Source organism: Geotrypetes seraphini, chromosome 11 (assembly GCF_902459505.1).
Source record: "Geotrypetes seraphini chromosome 11, aGeoSer1.1, whole genome shotgun sequence".
Lineage (NCBI taxonomy): Eukaryota > Metazoa > Chordata > Amphibia > Gymnophiona > Dermophiidae > Geotrypetes > Geotrypetes seraphini.
In genome coordinates this window covers 92710498-92732365 of record NC_047094.1, presented here as the reverse complement: position 1 = coordinate 92732365, position 21868 = coordinate 92710498, and the positions used below count along the sequence as shown (strand labels likewise).

Here is a 21868-nt window from a genome sequence, read left to right as displayed (position 1 = left end):
GACAACAGGAGGACATGGATATAGAATTAGTCGAAGACATGGAGAATATCACTTTGCATGGAGACACAGTATTGTTAGGAGACTTCAATATGCCTGATATGGATTGGAACAATACTTTCCGCTGCGTCCAGCAGCATCAGGAGGCTATTAACCTCTATAAAGGAAGCGAGACTCAGACAAATGGTATTAGAAGCCACTAGGGATCGGGCGATACTAGACCTAATACTCACCAACGGAGAAAGTGTCACAGAGGTCTGTCTCAGTAGGCGATACTTTGGCCTTCAGTGACTACAACATGATATGGTTCAACCTCAGGAAAGGTTTCACTAAGTCAAGCACAACAACCAAGGTCCTCAACTTTAAGGGCACAAACTTCGAAAGCATGGGAGATTTCGTCCATCGGGCACTGCAAAACCATGCCAAAACAGATAATGTAGAGGTAATGCGGTCAACTCTGAAATCAACCTTACACGAAGCAACCAACCGCTACGTCAAATCAGTAAGTAAACGGCGTAGAAACAATAGACCACAGTGGTTCTCTGAGGAGATCTCAGACCTCATAAAAAGAAGAAAGAGCGTTCATCCTCTACAAACTATCAGGGAAGTGAGAATCCAAGGAAAACTATCTGGCCAAATCAAAAGCGGTCAAAACGGCAGTCAGGGAGGCCAAACTCCGAATGGAGGAGAACCTTGCGAAGAACATCAAGAAGGGCGATAAATCCTTCTTCCGGTATATTAGTGACAGAAAAAGAAACACAGATGGGATAGTATGCCTTAGGAAACCCGATGGGAACTATGTAGAATCGGACTCTGACAAAGCCAAACTTTTAAATGAATACTTCCTGCTCGATCTTCACTTGCGAGGCGCCAGGATCTGGCCCTCAGCTGCCGACGAAGGAAAACTAGGAAGGACCCATTTCGAAATTTCGAGTTTTATGCCCAGCAGTGTCTACGAGGAGCTATCAAGACTCAAGGTGAACAAAGCTATGGGACCGGACAAACTACACCCCAGGGTGCTCAGGGAGTTTGAGTGACGTCCTGGCGGAAGCATTATCCACGCTCTTCAATCTTTCCCTAAGTACAGGAAGAGTCACGTTGGATTGGAAAATGGCTAATGTCATTCCACTCCACAAAAAGGGATGCAGGACGGAGGCTGAGAATTATAGACCGGTGAGTCTCACATCGATAGTGAGTAAACTTATGGAAACACTAATCAAACGTCAATTGTATACGATCCTGAACAAGGAGAATCTACGAGATCCCCATCAATATGGTTTTACGAAGGGAAGGTCCTGCCAATCAAATCTGATCAGCTTCTTTGACTGGGTAACAAGAAAGCTGGATATAGGGGAGTCCCTGAACGTCGTGTACTTGGACTTCAGCAAAGCGTTTGATAGCGTCCCACACCGCAGGTTATTGAGCAGATGGGTTCGATGGGACTGGTGTGAAACATTAACTGCATGGGTTAGGGACTGGCTTAGAGGTAGACTTCAGAGGGTAGTGGTAAACAGTACCCTCTCCGATATGATGGAGGTGATCAGCGGAGTGCCGCAGGGCTCGGTCTTGGGCTCGATCCTATTTAACATCTTCGTAAGAGACTTGGCTGAGGGGCTTCGAGGTAAAATTACATTATTCGCCGATGATGCCAAACTATGCAACATAGTAGGCAAACCCGCACAACAGATGAAAGCCAGAGTGCCCGACAAAAGCCCAATGCCAGACAATATGACGCAGGACCTACTCCTGCTGGAGCATTGGTCAAAGACTTGGCAACTAAGTTTCAATGCCAAAAAATGCAAGGTCATGCACCTTGGCGGCCAAAAATCCATGCAGGACTTACACCCTAAATGGTGATATCATAACAAGGACTGTAGCAGCAATGTGACTTGGGGGGTGATTTATTAGCGAAGACATGAAGACTGCCAATCAAGTGGAGAAAGCTTCATCCAGGGCTAGACAAATCATCGGGCTGTATCCGTAGAGGTTTCGTCAGCCGTAAGCCCGAGGTCATAATGCCGTTTTTACAGATCCATGGTGAGACCCCATCTGGAATACTGTGTACAATTCTGGAGCCGCATTATCAAAAAGATGTGCGGAGAGTTGAGTCGGATTCAGCGAATGGCCACCAGGATGGTCTCAGGACTCAAGGATCTCCCGTATGAGGAACGACTGGGTAAGTTGCAGCTGTACTCACTTGAGGAACGCAGAGAGAGGGGAGACATGATCGAGACATTCAAATATGTCACGGGCCATATCGAGGTGGAAGAGAATCTCTTTTTCCTTAAAGGACCCATGGCAACAAGAGGGCATCCGTTGAAAATCAGGAGCTGAAGTTGTGGCAGGTTTCAGCTTTTTGCATCCTTTCTGAGGGGAGAACGGGCTTGTGAACCCGTGTAGTTGTTACTCTATGATGAATTAAAGAAGTAATGAAGTTGAAACCTGCCACAGCTTCAGCTCTGATGACGCTGTAATAGCGAAACGCCAGTGCTACGTCGGGCTGGCCTGGATACAGTCTGAATTGGAACAAGAAGGCATTTTATCATCTTTGCCTAAGAACCATCAAACACTCGTTAGAGCGTTGGAGAAATGCAAGAAAACATATGATACAGACCATGTGGTGCAACAGGTTGACCTTTATTCCAAAAAGGTCTTTGAATGAACCGAGTATAAGCTCCAGGTTTTCTTCCACCAGGCTGTTGCCTAGGTGGTTAACACAGATTTTATTAATTAGACGTGCAAGATGGATCCAATCATTTTTGTTTAGTATGTAACATGGTGCTATGATTTGAGTTATATAATTAATATACAGCCTCTTTTACAAAGCTGTGCAAGCGGCTGCCCGCGCTGGCAACAGCCCCGAAGCCCTTTAAATCTCTATGGGCTTTGGGGCCGTTAGCACTGCGCAGCCGTTAGCGCTGCTTTGTAAAGAGACCTATAGTGTATTTATGTAAAAAGTCTGTCTTGTTATATTATATGCATATTCATTAGGGATATCTTGAAAACCCGATTGGCTGGGGGTCCCCCAGGACAGTGTTGGGAACTATTGGTCTAAAGTATCAGCAGGTCAAATGAGTACATGAGTGTTTAGGTTGTGGAAAAGCAACAAACATTTTTGCCTGAATATAAAACATCTATCTTACACATTTTAGAAACAAACATTTATTCTTTCTAAAGATATCACAGAGCCTGGTATCCCTTGCCAACATGACTTTTGGTGGGGAAGAGGGCATCAACCACTGGGGGACTTTTTGTGAATGTAGACATGCTAGTGAGCAGGTGTCAATCCCAGCACTGTTAAGACTTAGGGCCTCATTTACAAAGCCACGCAAGCGGCTGCCCTGCGCTAACGGCCCCGAAGCCCATAGAGATTTAAAGGGCTTCGGGGCTGTTGTTATGCGGCTTTGTATAAGAGGCAGATAGATGTTCATTCCCCTTTTCAAACATGAAATAAATGTTCATTTTTAGGCCTGTCCTCGCAGGGCAGTAAAGTTCATTACACCAAACTTTTGACTTCAACTCCTACCGATATTAGGCTTCTTACATTTTTTTATCCTGGATCTAAAGTAGAGGTCTGCACAGGAAGGGGGATCGCGGGAATCCCACGGGTCCCGCGGGAATCCCCCCTAACCCACGGGGACCCCCTCTGGCCCACGGGACTGGGACCCCCCTCTAGCCAACGGGACTCCCACGGGGATGGAAGGCTTTGGAAACAGGGTTCGCCCATATAATATAATGGACACGTCAGCCTTAGTAAAAGAGGGGGTTTATAAGTTAATTACCTGAACAGAAACAAAAAAAGGGTTCCACCAAAGAGATTCCACAAGGAAAACAGCAGCGCAAACACAAAAGAAACTGTGGAATTGATGATCCTGTCAGAAGTAATTGCTGCTTTTTATGGGACAGGCGGGGGTGGAGGTAATTCCTTGCGGGGATGGGTTGGGGACGGAGAGGATCCTGGCGGGGACTGGCAGGGGTGGGTGGGATTTCTGTCCCCGCGCAACTCTCTAATCTAAAGGACAAAAGTATAAAATGATAAATTTGCCCTTTATTTTAATGTAAGTTTTTATTTTGAACTGGAGTCGAAGTCAGCACATTTTTACCAACTCCGTCCAAAACTGCTTCCGACTCCAATTCCACAACCCTGTGTCCTACTCCCTGAACATGCCCCCTTGCCATCTGCACATTTTTCAGTTTTAGATGTTTATATCCCAGCTTTATAATGTAAAATGTTTATGAAAGATAAATGTTTAAGTGCCAGTTTATGTCTGTCTAAATGTAAAGGGTGCTTTTAAAATACCGTAACCCCCATAGTATAGAAGATAACAGCAGATGAAGACTAAAATGACCGATCTAGTCTGCCCAAAAGGCAGTTAGGGTGTAACTGCTGTTCCATGTAGGTAATTCTCCCCCCCCCCCCCAATGCCTTCACTTAGGGTGTTTGTTTCACCTTCACTTAGGGTGTTTGTTTCACCTTCACTTAGGGTGTTTGTTTCACCTTGATAACCAGTAACAGACTCTCATCAGCAGAGTTCCAAGACTGAGAACATCTGGAGGCTGGTAGTGAAGATGGCTGAGAAAGCAACAACCTCTGTAAGTTGTTTGGCGAAGGAAGAGGTTTCTAATGCATAAGGACTCATAGTTGCATTATATACAGAGCCCACACTGTATCCGTAACAGATAGTACATGGTACCTAAATTCAGCCAAAGGAATAGACAGAGGTTGAGTTTCAACTAAAGCCAGCAGCACAATGTAACAGTATACCCTGGACAAGTGGAGAGGCATAACTCTGAAAAGGTCACAGCGTAATCCAACAGGGATCAAAGCCACTATGGCTGGCTCCCACTACCGTCACACCATACTTACAGGCAAAGTACTGCCAGGGTTGATAGGTGGTCCCGAAATCTGTGGATCGCTCAAGCACCCAGAGGTCTGGACGAGGGGAATTGGCAAACTTGATCAGAACGTAAGCCACGTGGAAGAGCTGGAACACAAGAGCAGAAGAGAGTCTGTCAAGAGAATGCTTGTGCCCACAAAGCTCTGTGATGTGGTGCAAGGCTGTTCCTCAAGGCTCCAGGGTTCATGGCTAACCCCTCAGAATAGGGCCAGAGCTAATACACCGACCAGGCTCAGGGACATGAAGTCTTGCTTTCTGTTGTCTCTATTATCACACAGCTGAGTAATTACCCCGGAGTACATGTAATCCCTGTCAGCTTATTTCCAGCACTTGGCGACAGTCAAGCAGACATCAGCGCTTGACAGAATTACTAAACACACCATGATAGATTTCCAGAGTTGCTCCCTTTTAAAAAGCACCTGCTTTATTAAAAAAATTAAAAAAGGCAGTTTGACTGATAGAAAGGTTTATATTGTTATAGGAATGGTGGTTTATTCTGCATTATTTTTTTTGCATGTTGGAAATTAAACGGCTGTCAACAGCTGTTTTAAATGCCAACTGTGTTGCTTCTATATAGTTGTCATTTCTCTTTAATTTTTGTCTGATTTCCTTACACATCCAGGGTGGGAATGTATTACTACTTTAAATAAGAGTGGGTTATTGTAAGGATAATTGCATTTATATTATTGATTAATTAAAGGAGGTGGGGGGAAAAGATTACTTTCGAATATTTGTAAATTCAAAGTGCTGTTCTTGATTTGTTATACGTTCAGATTCATATGTATTGCACTGTTACTACTTGAAAATCAATAAAGATTGATTTATTTTTTTTAAATGCCAACTGTGGTGGTCAAACATATCTGGATATTCAGTGTCATTATTTGGATTGTTGTCAGCACTGAATATTCGGACAAAGCAGTCGTTGCTGGAACTTATCCCATTATGGTAATATTCATCCACTATCTGGAAAACTTAGCAGTCTTCTATTTATCCTTACAGTTAATGCACCAAATAATGTCAGTATCTGAACATTTGCAGGACTGCCCCTGGCTCTGCCCACACTCAGACCTGGTACTATGCATACACTAGAGGCAATCTGTAAGGATTAGAGGTGAGCATGGAGACATAATCTGGTCCCCAGCACCACCCGCCCAGTCAATTCTATTCTGTCCCCATTTCATCCCCATCATACTAGAACTGTCCCCTCACCATCCCCCCCACCCCCCCCAAGTTTTCTTTTCCATCACCATACCCGACCCACATTTAAAAGATCTTGTAAATTCAAGCAAAACATAAAATGCATCCTATAACTTGCTAAAATTCAACACAAAACAATAGACATAACAGTTAAATATGCAAGAAAAACATTATTTTATTAACATGGACTGTGAGGAAAACAATCATGTCAAAATACGAGGTCTGTTCAAAAAGTTCCAGGACTGATTTTTATAAAACTTTATTAAACAACCTTACAACTTATTTCATTGGGTCCCCTTCCCTTTGTATACACTTTTCCCAATGCATTTCCACTTCTGGAAATGGTCCTTAAACGCATTTTCAGGATTCACCAAATGTTGCTGCGTCAAATTTTGCTTTATATCTTCAATGGTGTCGAATCGCTTTCCTTTCAGTATGGATTTCATTTTAGTAAACAAGAAGAAGTCAGCAGTAGTGCTGCCCAATTCAGGAAAAAAATTTGATTTGATTCAGCCTATTGAATCAATTTTTCGATTCGATTCAATTCAATTTTCCTGCCAAAGTGGATATTTTTTTCAAATATCCTGGTGGGTTTATTTTATAGCCTCTTCACCCACTTTGCCTTCTCCTACCCACCACTGGTGCTGTGGTGTAAACAAAATAAACAAACAAAAAAGACTTTTCCTCTCTCTCTTAAATCCTAGCTCACGTTCGTGGTCTAACACCACAAAATAGAAAATAAAATTTTTTTTTTCTACCTTTTGTTGTCTGATCATTATTCAGATCTTATCGGTCCCCGGCTCCGGTTGTCTTCTGATAACTTGCTTGTCAGGGTCTCCTTCTTTCTCCGTGCTAACCATCCATCTTCTATCTCTGTCCTCCCCTTCTGTTTCCCTTCCCTCCCCCAGAGGTCTGGTATCTTTCTTTTTTTTTCGTCTCCATCCACAGATCCACCTTTTCTGAATTACCCTTTCATCCTTCATCTCTCTCTCTCCTTCCCCACCACCCAGGGTCCACCATGTCTCCTTTTCTCTTCCCAACTACCTTCCTATCCAGTATCTCTATCCCCCCCTCCACACCATCCCTTGTGTCCAACTTTTCTTCCTTTCTGTTCCTTCCCTCCCTAAATCCCATTGTCCACCATCTCTCTTCCTCTCCTGTTTTTAGATCCTTATTTCTTCTATCTTTCTCCCCCATCTCCCCTCTCCATGATCTCCTCCAAGTCCATCTCCCCCTCCACCAAGTTCATTTTGCCCATCAATCTTCTCTCATCTCTCCTCCAGTCCACCAACTCCCCATCTCCCTCTTCCTCCATCTTTTTTTATTTTTTTTATGCCACTCCTAAGTCCCCACTACCACCACAACACCCCCCGCACCTTTTCCCAAAGTGAGTCCGGAAGAGGTCTGCCGGTGGCAGCAGTGATCCACTTCTGCCACTGCTCCTTGCATCTTCTCTCCACTGCGCCCGCCCTCAGTGAAAACTTTGTTTCCGCTTGGGCGGCCAAATGGAGAGAAAACGCCCAGAGTAGCTGCAGGGTAGTGAATTGTATTCGCTACCGCCGCTTTTGCCTGGCCAGGGAAGAGAGGACAGAGCCTTACTGCCGGGAAGCAGGGAATCTTGCTGCCCTGATCTGCACACAGAGCCGTTCAGGATTTCCCTCTGCCACCGGAGTCCTTGCTTCAATGTAACTTCCGGTTTTGCAAAACTGGAAGTTACATCAGAAGCAAGGACTCCGGTGGCACAGAGAAAGGCCCGAACGGGTCTCTGGTGCAGATCGGGGCAGCAAGGCTCTCTCCTTCCCGGTAGCAAGGCTCTGTCCTCTCCTCCCTGGCCAGGCAAAAGCAGCGGTAGCAAGGGGGCCAACGAATCGGTAAGTCTGATTTTTTTTCAATATCAAACCGATTCGAATCGATTCACCCAAAGTGAATTGGAGAATCGATTCGAATTGCGAATCAGGCAGCACTAGTCAGCAGGGGTGAAGTCAGGAAAGTAAGGAGTCTGAGGAAGAACTATTATCATGTTTTTTTGCACAAAATTTGTGGTTATTCTCTGGTTGTTGGTCCTCAACCATGGAACAAACTTTGCCGCAAAGCGAGACATTCCCAACTTCTCTGTTAGAATGTTGTGGCATGAACTAATGGAGATGTTTTATTCCCCCTGCCAATTCTCTAACAGTTAATCGCTAATTATTGAGCATAAGAACTGCTATCAGTTGATGTTGATGGTCTTACAGTTTGCAAATCATCTTCCACTGATCCAGACCACTTTTGAAGTGTGAATACATTCAAATCACCTTCTATGACTCATGACATGCTCCCCATAAGCCACTTTCAACATTTCATAAGTTTCTGTAATGGTCTTACCCAATTTAAAACAGGACGTCATGCTGTAGCGCTGCTCATTGAGGTTGCACATGATGAAAAATAGTCAATCACGAAAATACACTTTCACAAAAACTGCTGTAACTCGAAGACTAAAACAGATATCAACAAAAGAAAAAAGGAGGTTGCTCATGAGGGTTCAAGCTACTCAATGCCACCTAGCGTGTCTCAAAACAACTTCCCGTTGCAGCGCAATTCAAACTGTTCTGGAACTTTTTGAACAGACCTCATATGTAAAAATAATAAACCATCTACAGAGCCAAAGTTCAGTTCAGTGGCCCTAGTGGTTAGAGCTACTGCCTCAGCACCCTGAGGTTGTTGAGTTCAATCCCAGCCTGCTCCCATGGGACTCTGAGCAAGTCACTTAACCCTGAAGTCTTCTGGGATAGATAGGGAAAATACTTAAGAGTAACTGATTACTATTCAATGTTATTGGAAACTGTTTTGCATTCTGATGATGTGCTAGTGACAGGAATTCGAAGCAGCGATCAGGCAACATGGGTCAGTTTTGGTCACACATAGGACCTCTGTTGCGCAGTAGGTAGGAAGAGACAAGCGAACTCCTTGTCCAAGCTCAATACGTATATATCCACTTTAATCACAGAAGTCATTTCCTGGCTTTTGAATAAGTCTTTAAAAAAAAGAAAAAATCTGAGTCGTCTTGTTTTGGACATTTTGTTGGTGGCTCAGTAATTGGCTTACCTCAACTATAGCTTGATCTGTTGTTAGTACTCACAGTCTGTTTATGGCACTGTTCCACCCTTCTGTTTAACAATTTTTTAAGCGATTTTGCTAAGGATCAACTTCAGTTTTTGATGGCTGGAGTCCATGATACAGTACGATTATGACCTGCACAATCCTAACCAGACCTAATCTAGAAATGCTGCTTTCATATTAGCTGCATTACTCAGTCACAGATGAGACTAGCTCAGTGGAGATTATACTCTGCCAAAATATTCTCGCCAGTTTATCAGTGGTCTTACTTGTTGCCAAAATTACTGATCACATGCATCAATTTTTCATCAAGGTGAGGGCCCTCTCAATTTTGTTTTTTAATCATCGGTGTCTGTGTCAAGTTACTGAGTCCCCATACCCCTCCTATTCCCATTCATTTCCAATCCATTCCCTCCCATCCCTGTGGTCGTAATGACTTTTTTTGCCCCCATTTCACTGGATTTCTGCGGGCTTCCCCAGTTCCACATAGCTCTAGTAAGGATATTCAGAGTAGGGTTACCAGATGTCTGGATTTCCTTGGATATTTCCTCCTTTTGGAAATATGTCCAGGGGTCCGGATGGCTTTTCAAAACCCGGCATTTTGTCCGGGTCTTGAAAAGCTTTTCTTTGTACAGTAGAGCTGTCCTGCCCGATAAGATTGGAGGTGGCGCTGGGGCGGGATTGGGGGCGGGACCAGAGTGTGACAGGGGTGGATGGGTGGAATTGGGCGGGCCTGGGGACGGGCCTAGGGGTCCGAATTTTCCAGATGGAAAATCTGGTAACCCTAATTCAGAGACACTATCCAGACAGTGAATATTTGGAGTAATTATGTAGACAGCTAAAGAAGTTCTGGCATGCTCACATCAGACCTCCTCCTATCTTCAATTTAGGAAGGTGCCAAAAACGCATCTGTTTTCATTATAGTCTTGCTATGATTCATAATGTCTATGTTGCTAACCTTATTAATCTTATGTAAGCTGCAATGATTCCCAGTTGACATTTGCGAGAGATAAGAAACAATATGGTTCAATAGTATGGTTCTTTTGAATACTGACCCCATAAAAAAGTCATTTGAAGGGGGGGAGGAAGCACCCGGTCTGATGAAGGCCCTGTTTTATATAATATGTAAACTCTGAAATTTAAAAGGTTAAGGAAATGAGATCTCCCCCCCCTCCCCCACAAACACATTAAACATGAAATAGAAAGCCCTTGTTTTAAAAAATCTACACTGGTTACTGATCGAACAGAGAATTCATTTTTAAGTATTATCTTTGGTGCATCAAACGGTACCATATTGGTTCCAGTGTCTCTGGTAGATGTACAGACTCGGTAAAGCCCTGCGGATCCAGTTGGTAGTATGAAGCTAGTATATCAATCAGCTATGAATATAAGATAAGTGTCTACAAAAACAAAAATGTTTACGATTGCTGGGATGTTTTTTATGGAATAACTTATCGGGTCAAATAAGATTATGTGTGGAATTTTTGAATAAGAAACCAAAAACTGTGATTTTTAAAAGTATGGATTGAATATTTTGCATGTTAAATGATTTACCCTAACAAGTGAGGTAACTTTTTGGACTGTGGAGTTTTCCATTTTACCTCACTTTCTATCTTCAACACTGATTGTTCAAGTCACTTAATCCCCCATTGCTTCAGGTGCATTAGGTAGATTATGAGTCCCACTGAGACAGATAGGGAAACTGCTTGAAGGTTGTACGTGGTATATAATACTGAATAAAAAATACCTTGCCTGACACAAATAACAACAAACGCTTACTCAGTTACATTACTAATCACAACACTTTAACGTTAGGAAATAACAAATTGCAATTTATTTCATAAGAAATGAGACAGCTAATGGTATTAAACTGGTCACAGCTTCATTTAATGTGCAAAATATAAAAGAATAGCAATTAATACTTGAATATGTCAAAAGATGATAATAAATTCTGACCCATATAAGTTATCTGCTGTAGCCAGGTGGATAACAATTTTCAAGTTTCTTTATTTTTGATATACCGTCTATTAAAACAAGTGTCTAAACGGTGTACAATATAATGAGATTAAAAAAGAAATTAAAAAGGTGAATTAAAAGCAATATCTTATCAAATATTAAAAATACTAGACAAGTTCACATTGACGTACAATGATGTCAAAGTCCCTCCTTGAGGGCCGCAATCCAGCTGGGTTTTCAGGATTTCCCTAATGACTATGCATGAGATCTATTTGCATGCACTGCTTTCAATACAATTTTCGCTAGGGAAATCCTGAAAACCCAGCTGGATTGCGGCCCTCAAGGACTGACTTTGACACCTGTGACGTATATGGAACAAAAGGGAAGTAGGGGAGGGGAAGTTTTTAACCACATCGAAGAAAAATAATAAAAAAAGGGAGGTAAATGGAGCATGGTGATACATTAGGGTGGGGATCGCTTCAAGGAAGCGTTTTGGTGTTTCAAGGATAACCCTTAAGTTGGACTGTGATGCCCTACTGGAGTGGGCTTAATGATCACCATTGATGAAAAGTAAAGCTCCCTCTCCCCCCAATAAAATTTTAAAAAACAGTTCTAATGAACAATTTGATCGGGTTTCCCCACCCCCATTCACTGCAATGACTACAAAGAACAAGGCAAATTAACAAAAAACCCAAAGGGTGTGGAGTGAGTGGGAAAGCTGTTTCTCAGGTATAGATGGTCTAGAGCAGTGGTTCCCAACCCTGTCCTGGAGGACCACCAAGCCAATCGGGCTTTCAGGCTAGCCCTAATGAATATGCATGAGAGAGATTTGCATATAATGGAAGTGACAGGCATGCAAATCTGCTCCATGCATATTCATTAGGGCTATCCTGAAAACCCGATTGGCCTGGTGGTCCTCCAGGACAGGGTTAGGAACCACTGGTCTAGAGCAGACATGGGCAACTCCGGTCCTCGAGGGCCAGAATCCAATTGGGTTTTCAAGATTTCCCCTCCAGGACAGGGTTAGGAACCACTGGTCTAGAGCAGACATGGGCAACTCGGTCCTCGAGGGCCAGAATCCAATTGGGTTTTCAAGATTTCCCCAATGAATATGCATTGAAAGCAGTGCAAGCAAATAGATTTCATGCATATTCATTGTGGAAAACCTGAAAACCTGATTGGATTCTGGCCCTCGAGGACTGGAGTTGCCCATGTCTGGTCCAGAGGCACAAAATTAAGTAATAACCATTCCTTATTACTTCTCAAGTTAAGTGAACAGGGTATTGTATGAAGTAAGAAGGGATAGAAGCAAATCCCAAGCCTAGAGAACATTCTGTGGTGTGCCACAATGCTCTTCATTATCTCCATCCCAGCGAGGGTAGGAAGCACCCAGGGCAGTGGGCTCCCCTACACCCTCCTTTCTACCCCCCTCTCCCCTGCACCCCTTTAAATCTTCACCAGTGGGACCAGCTTCTCTGACCTGCTGCTCGTGCCGGTGTTGGCTTTCCCTCTGACGTCACGTCCCGGTTCTGCAACCTGAAAATGATTTCAGAGAGGAGGAAGGCCGGCACAAGTAGCGGTCCAGAGAGGTTGCTCAGGCTGGCAACTAAAACTTAGGGCTCCTTTTACAAAGGTGTGTTAGCGTTTTTTAACGCACGCACTGGATTAGCGCGCGCTAGCCGAAAATCTACTGCCTACTCAAAAGGAGGCGGTAGCGGTTAGCACATGCACGGCAATTTAGCGCGTGCTATTCCATGCATTAAGGCCCTAGCGTGGCTTTGTAAAAGCAGCCCTTAGTTTTATAGACCAAGTTATCAACCAGTTAACAATAATGTAATACATAATACATAAACTTGACAAGGAAAAGTAGACTGAAATAGTTCATTTTCAAAATGTTTAGCAAACACAAAAGTTTTCAGAGGTATGGGGGAGGGCACAAGCATTGCATGGGGGGGGCAGAGAGGTGCCAGTGCCCCCACCAAGATGGCACCCAGGGTAGACCACCCCCCCCCCCACACACACACACCCTTGCTATGCCACTGCCTAAGAGCTTTGGGTAAACTATTTTCTCCTTCCCAGATATGTATTCTCTTATGCAGATGATATTTTCCTCCTCTGCAGATGCCATACAATATATAGGAAAGATCGTAGAAGATCTGAGTATGTGGACACAAAATTTTTTTTTCTCAAGCTTAGACAAATCGAAGACTAAGCTGCTCTGGTTTGGTAACTAGAACTTGTTACCATAAGAACATAAGCAGTGCCTCTGCCGGGTCAGACCAGAGGTCCATCCCGCCCAGCAGTCCGCCCCCGCGGCGGCCCAACAGGTCATGACCTGCCTTAATCACCAGAAGGGGCCTCCTTGCCCCCTAGGTTTCTCATCGAAGTCCTATCTTCCCATCAATGTCCTAACCCTCCAGCCTTGCACCTGCACGATCTGGTGAGCTGTCTATACTTATGCAACACCCCAGCACCTCCCTCAGTACCCCACGATCCCCTTTTCCCTCAGGAATCTGTCCAATCCCTGTTTGAATCCCTGTACTGTACTCTGCCGGATCACTTCCTCCGGGAGCGCATTCCATTTGTCCACGACCCTTTGGGTGAAGAAAAACTTCCTTGCATTTGATTTGAACCTATCTCCCTTCAGTTTCTCTGAGTGCCCCCTCGTACCTGTCGTCATACCACATACCAAAATCAAGAGACCGTCAAAAGTGTTGGGCGTTATTAGAGACTCTGACCTCAGTTTTGCTGACCAGATTAATTGCTTGGTGAAGAAATTTTTCTTTAGATTAAGACAATTAAGAACACTATGATCTGTTTTAAGTCAGGCTAGTTTCAGGACAATAATGCAAACTGTACGACTTCCTTACCTGGATTGTTGCAACTGTGGAATAACAGAGAAAGAGTTCGAGATTTTGCAACGGTACTTCAAAATACAGCAGTCAGACTGGCAACTCATAAAAAATGAGAATTCAATTAAGGTTGCTTGTATGGTTCATAAAGCAATATACGGAGAAATCTCTAATGAACTAATCTCCAAAATCACCGTTACAGGCTTCTTTTAAAGCTCAAGATTGACACAATGTTATAAATTGACCTTTCCTTTTCTATTGCTTGTCCGCCAGAAAAAATTACTCAAATCTACGGTACTTTTGAACTTTGAGGCCCCAAAGTTTGGAATAGTCAGCCACTGTGTTTACGCTAACAAAACTCACATTACCATTTAGGAAAATGTTAAAGACATGCCTCTTCTCTCAATAATTCTATCAATGGCAGGAATAATTTATCGATAGCTGATGTATTAACATATACTTGCTGTAAAGTATTTTTGTTTGTTTTCTATTGCCCAATCTCTACCCTCATGCAATGTGATATACTTGATGGTGTCCTTCTCTTTTGATTACTTCCATAGTTTTTTTCGGAAGCTTCTCTTATATTTCTGTATTATACTGTTCATAGAACCAATAAAATTACTGGAACTAAAAAAAAAATAAAAAATAATTCTATCAACCGTTGTCCATATTTAATGGTTTAAGAATCTTATTGTAAACTGCACTGAATCCTTGTTGAAAAGGGATATAAGAAACTTTATGGTATGGTAATAAAACTGCTCATGACCTGCCAATTGTAGGCCATTGTTCGTAAGTCCCTTGAGACTCAAAAGTGGGCCAGGTTGTCATGCCTAGCCTACTGACGTCCTGTCTGCCTGCACTCAGCCAAGAAGCCTAGCTAGGCCCTGCCAGGGCTCACCATGCTCAGGCTCACACTCTCATTAATAGGCTTGCACATGGGACAAGCCCTTTATACGCTATTCATCTGATGAGTCCAAAAGGCAGCAAAGTAGAGCACCGTGTATCAGTTGTACTCCAACATCCAAAGGATAATCCAAAGACGGCAATGTCCATCTTCCCCAACCATGTTTCTTGTCGCAGATATCTACAGTCAAGGCCCAAGATAACTGTGCAACACACTACTCTGTCCTTCCCTTAAAAAAGAAGTGAAACAGCCCCACAGTGATCACCTTTTAAGAGGGCCAAGTGAAAAGCTCTTCCGATCTCAGATAACCTTTCATGCTCTTGGACCCTACGCCCATTCAAAGGGGGAGAGGAGGGGGGAGACATAATTTCTAATGCTGCAATGGCCATCAGCCCCAAGAATGAAATATCTTTACTATGAAAAATGCAGAACATTAGCAATAGGAAGTTGAAAACAACAGCATAAATCTCCTTCCACTGGTCGAGTGAATTTATAAGAATCAATTCATTCATCAACCTGCCAGAAAATCACACTTCAGGCAAAGAGCTTCCTTATATCTCTTAGGAATCTGTGGCTAGGGAAGGCCACGCAGTTGCCACCGGTTACATACTCAGGAATCCGTGGTTAGGGAAGGCTACGCAGTCGGTGCTGGTTGCATACACTCCGAAATCTGTGGCTAGGGAAGGCCAAACAGTTAAATACTCTCAGGAATCTGTGGCTAGGGATGTCCAAACAGATATCACTGGTTATACACATCTCAAGCATGTTGTCATCCCATTTATAGAATAGAACAGAGAATTGTCCTCCAGGTACTTAATTGGAGGTGCTCAGCTATAGAATTGCCTCTTTAAAAGGAAAGTTGACCTGGAGATATTCATAGAAACATAGAAAATGACGGCAGAAAAGGGCCATAGCCCATCAAGTCTGCCCACTCCAACAACCCTCCCCCAATCTACACTCTATCAATCGTCCCCAAGCTGCCCTCCTCTATGCTACCCTCGTAGGGATCCGACGTGGGCATCCCATTTATTCTTAAAATCTTGTATGCTGCTGGCTACGATCACCTGCTCCGGGAGCTCGTTCCAATGGTCCACCACTCTTTCAGTGAAGAAGTACTTCCTGGTATCCCCATGAAATTTCCCCCCTCCCCTGATTTTCAGCGGATGTCCCCTAGTGGACGAGGGTCCTTTTAGAAGGAAAACGTCATCTTCCACCTCTATGCAACCAGTGATGTACTTAAATGTCTCTATCATATCTCCCCTCTCCCTACGTTCTTCGAGAGAGTATAGCCGCAACTTGTGCAGCCTGTCTTCAGACTTTTCCTGAGAAACCTCTCATTTAATGTTAACAATTTTGACAGATTTATGTTAAAGTATGAGACTTTCTCAAATGATCTCATCTCCTCCATTAGCCATTTGAAGGAGTAAACTGGATTAGTTACTGTGAATAGTATATTGTCTATGAATAATGCAATCTTATGAAGTTCTTCCCCCACCTTAATCTCCTGAATAAACAGATTACTTCTTATTCTGAGCAAATGGTTCCTTGGCAAGCACAAAAAGGACTGACACCAAGAACAGCCCTGCCTCAGCCCCTTTTTCAATTCAAAAGCTATTTGTATATCCCTCATGAACTTTCAAACAAGCCCAGTGCTCCTCCTACAGGATCTACACCTCCCCTAAAATCCCTTCCATCTCCATTTTTTTCCAGGACTTTAAACATAAAAAGACCACAGACCCAACTGAAAGGCTTCTCTGTCTCAGAAAGCAGCATCATCAGGACCTTCAAATTTTACTGTATTTTTCGCTCCATAAGACGCACTTTTTTTCCACCCAAAAGTGGGTGGAAATCTCAGTGTGTCTTATGGAGCGAAGGTACAATGTTGAACCCCCCCACCCCCGCCGCACCGTTTTAAACACCTACCCGCCTGCCGGAGCTGCACCATTTTAAAACTCCCTGCCACCATACCGTTTAAAACACTCACCCACCTGCCTGCCGTCGTCGCTGCCGCCACCGTAGCTGCACCTTTTAAAACAGCTACTCACCCTCTACTGCCTCCTCCTCCTTCGTCATCGTCGCTGCAGTCCCTGGTGATCCAGAGTGTATCCCTCCCTCACTAGCAGTGCACAGGTCAGGAGCGTGGATGTCAGCAGCAAACTTTCCGCGCTCCCCCTTTGCACCCGCACTGTTTTCTAAATGGCTTCGTCAGTTCTCGTTCTATTTCATGGATCATGTTTATCATTAATAATCTTTTGTTATCCGCGTAGAACTTTTTGGTAACGCGGTTAATAAGTACAATGTAATGTAATGAGTCGCTGGTGATAGTGATCGGCACATGCACAGAATACGCCACGAAAAGAGGCTTAAATATGCACTTATGCCAGGAAAAGCAACACCATCATCATCTTCGGGTCTCATCGCATATCTTCTTATCAGGACAACATGAAAAGTGCAAGGATAAGAACGACCATCCATAATGCCATCCACTATTGTAACACAAAACATGTGCGGCTCACAAACGCCTATAATGCACAAGCTTTTGAATTTTGTAACTTTTTCTAGGTCAAATTTTATCATGAGCCACAGCTAGAAACACATGAGACACACCTACAATACACACACAAAAAGTGTGCTTTTGTTCCCCTCCCCCCATGTGAATCTTGTAATTTTTTTTAATGTCAAATTTTATCATAAGCCACAGCCAAAAACATAAGCCTGAGATGCAATTTTCACAGTACCAGCCCTCCGGAGCAGTTAAGCGACCTTTAGTCGCAAAAATCCTGAACCAAGCTTGGGAAATCAGAAGGTGATAATAGAGAATTACCTGGAGTGCTCCTTTGAATATTGATAAGCCTATTTTAATACTTATTTATTCAATTTTCTATACCATTCTCCCAGGAGAGCTCAGAATGGTTTACATGAGTTTATTCAGGTACTCAAGCATTTTTCTGTCTGTCCTGGTGGGCTCACAATCTATCTAATGTACCTGGGGCAATGGGAGGATTAAGTGACTTGCCCAGGGTCACAGGGAGCAGTGTGGGTTTGAACCCACAACCCCAGGGTGCTCAGGCGGTAGCTTTCACCGCTGCACCACACACACTCCCCCCATATTAATGACCTTGTTGTACTACATTTGCACAGCAGAAATTAACAGTAAAGTAAATTAAAGAAATTAACAGTAAACTAGAAAAAGTCCAAAATTGGCTTAGCTCCAATAAACTATCTTTGAACCTACAGAAAACCCAAACTATGATTTTTACTTGGAGAAAAGACATTACTCCAATATCTTCATTTTTACTTGATAACTCTCCAATTGAATCAGTATCATCCTTAAAAATCTTAGGTGTAATCATTGACACTAACTTAAATTTTCACGATCATATCAACCAAATTGTCAAATCTTGCTTTTACAAACTCCGTCTTATACGTTCTATTTCCTCTTTTTTAGAACCTAAATCCATTAATATACTTACTCATTCTATGATAATATCAAAATTAGATTACTGCAATTCTCTACTCTTCAATATACCGCAAAAAGAAAAAAAGAGGCTTCAAATAATTCAAAACACTGCAATAAAACTAATCCACAAAGCAAAAAAATATGACCACGTAACTCCATTACTGATCAAATCGCATTGGCTGCCCATTAACCACCAGATCACTTTTAAAATAGCATTACTAATCTTTAAGACTATGGCATCTAATGAACCACAATTCATATCCAGAATGATTATTCCTTATCATTCTCTTCGATCTCTTCGATCCTCATCCCAAGACCTACTATCAGTCCCTTCTTTAAAAATAGTGGGCACAAGAAGAAACGAAATGTTTTCCGTTTTAGCACCTCAAACTTGGAATGCCCTGCCCCTTTATATAAGAAAAGAAAAAGACCTCAGCTCCTTTAAAAAAATTTTAAAATCCTTTTTATTTAAAGATGCTTTTATTACTTAATGATTTAACATTTTATTTAAAAATTTTTTCATGTTCAAAACTTTTAACCTTCTAAATATATCCCTTGCCCCCTCCTATGTGTTTTTACCCTTTATGTTTCTTCTATCTTAGACTGAGAAAATTGTAACTGTGCCCCTCTTTCCTACTGTATCTAGTTACCGTAGTCATGTTACCCCTTAAGTTCTAACATTTTATGTTATAAATTATTGTTTTTTTTTAAACTTGTTAAAAATTTTGTTTTTAATAGAGTCTGTTATCTTATATGATGTTTTAAATTGTACATCGCTTAGAAATTGTTATAGGCGATTCATCAAATAAAATTTGAACTTGAGACTGCTAGAAAGCTCGGAAAAGCCCGCGGTAAGCCATTTTGATAATCGGCCACTAAAATACATGCACGCTAAACCAGCTGAAACAGGTTTAGCAACCATCGTTAAAGGCACAGTAAGTTTTGAGAATCTACCTCTAAATTAGGAAATATAGGAAGCAACCTTTTACCAAAATTTTTAAACCTCCTAGTAATGATATTGGTCAATATGAACCACACGTTGTGGGGGTCTTTACTTTCCTTGGGGTTCACAGTTACCCCTATTACTCACATGGAGTGTGGCATCTTAGATTCATCACGCAATAAAATATACTATTTCATAATGGGGGTCAAGTAATTGGTTCCTACACTCTAAGACTACTTGACCTATTTCCTCTACTGTCAGTTCCTACACACGCAGCGGGCCATACGATAGACATGATCTTCACCTCTACATCTATAGCTAATAAATTTCAAATCCAATTTCAATCCTCTCAGCCTCTTCCATGGTCTGATCACTTCTTATTAACTTTTACGTTCCAAATTACATTAACCAAAACAATAGAAATCTCTCAAACTAATAAATTTAAAGATTTAAGTAAACTTTCATCTGAATTAATAGCAGCAAATTTTAACCTTGATTTTGGAAATCTTAGTTCACCTTTATTAGATGATTTAGTTTAAATTGGCAAAATACTACTCAAGCATTGATGGACAAATTAGCACCAACCCAAATAAAAAATATCACATTAAGAAAAAAACCAATCCGTGGTTTAATCCAGAGTTAGCCATGATAAAAAAACAACTTCGTTCTTTGGAAAGAATATGGAGGAAAAACAAAAATACATACAACTTAGAAAAATTTAAAGAACAAGCAACATATTACAAAGAAAGAATAAACCAAGCAAAATCATCTTATTATTCTAAAAAAATTATACAATCTAAAAATACATCTACACTATATAACATTTTAAAATCCATCAATCACCAATCCAAAAATCTACCCATGAATCTAAATCTCTTCCAACAGCTCAAGATTTAGCTGATTGCTTTGTTGAGAAAGTTCAAAATATACGGAAACATTTCAAAACTAATCAACACATTACTTCTGCTTTAGAACTTGATAAGTTATCATTATTATCCTCAAAATGTTCTCATTTCAATCCACTTAGTCTTAATGATTTAGAGCTGATTATTAAATCAGTAAACCTCAAAGGGTCTTTATGGAATCTATTCCACCTACTGTTATTAAAAAATATTTCCCTATTTTTGGTCCTTATATACACACACTAATTAATATTAGCTTACAACAAGGCATTGTTCCTACAGTTTGGAAAAAATCGATCATACGACCAGTCCTTAAGGATTTAAAAATTGGCCCTGACATCAAATCTAACTATAGACCAATAGCCAATATTCCATATCTAGCAAAAATAACGGAAAAAATTGTATACAATCAACTATTAGAATACATAGAAAAAACTAACATACTACATCCAAATCAAACAGGATTCAGACAAAATCACTCTACTGAATATTCTGATAGGATTGACCTCAACAATTTTGTACCACTTAGATCACCATTCTTCGGTTGTCTTGATCTCATTAGACTTATCATCTGCCTTCGATACGATCGACCATACTCTTTTGATTCAAAGGCTTCAGTCCATTGGCATAACTGACCAAGTTTTAAACTGGTTCAAATCTATTTCATAATCGTTCATCAAATGTCATTTTTAATAATAGCACTCTAATAGTTTTTCAGCACCGTATGGAATACCACAAGGATCAATACTCTCTCCAATATTATTTAACATTTTTCTTGCTCCTCTTTGACCTTATGTCAATCTATCGGATTTTCTGTATACGCCTACGCTGACGATATTCAGTTATTACACCCAATTGACCCTGACAGCTCACAAGATATAACAATAATAAATGAGAAATTGGATCAAATTCACCATTGGTTAGATGTTAATAAGCTATCTTTAAATATACTTAAAACCAAGGTTATGCTTTTTCCTTGGAAAGACTGTAGTAAACCAATTCTCCCGATTTCTATTAATCATACCCCTGCTGATTCACCAAAATATTAAGATCCTAGGTATAACATTCGACACTAAATTATCATACCACGATCATATAAGCAATGTGGTCAAATCTACCTTTTTTAGATTACGCCAAATTCGATCTGTTGCAAAATTCTTATGCAAAAATCTTTAAATATCCTTACATTCCCTAATCATTTCCAAATTAGATTATTGCAATGCTTTGTTCATGGGCATATCCCAAAAAGAAATTAGACGCCTTCAAATCATACAGAACGCTTCCATAAAAATAATTTATAAAGCTAAGAAATTCGACCACGTCACTCCTTTACTTAAAGAATCCCATGGCTTCCCGTGGCACATCGCATTCTATATAAAATTTGTTTGCTTACGTTCAAATCAATAATGTCCCAATCCCCAGCTTTTATTTTTAGAGTTCTAATTCCCTATATAACTACAAGAACACTTAGATCTCAGGACCAACATCTATTGGCTATTCCATCATTGAAAGTTATAAACACTAGACGGCTTACTATTTTCAGTGACCGCACCACAATCTTGGAATAATCTTCCTATTTATATAAGAGAAGAAAAGAACTTAGTTAATTTTAAGACTAAGCTTAAAAGTTTCTTATTCAATGATGCTTTTAGTTATTAAAAAA

General features: G+C 41.5%; 1 protein-coding gene across 2 annotated transcripts in view; it reads right to left on the bottom strand.

The window, feature by feature from the left end:
* Positions 1-21868, bottom strand: part of LAMA5 (laminin subunit alpha 5) — a 406583-nt gene that overhangs the window by 308936 nt on the left and 75779 nt on the right. For both annotated transcript variants that reach the window (XM_033963610.1, XM_033963611.1), the window contains exon 3: positions 4865-4982. In XM_033963610.1, coding sequence (XP_033819501.1) covers positions 4865-4982 — 118 coding nt within the window. The remainder of the gene's footprint in view (positions 1-4864; positions 4983-21868) is intronic.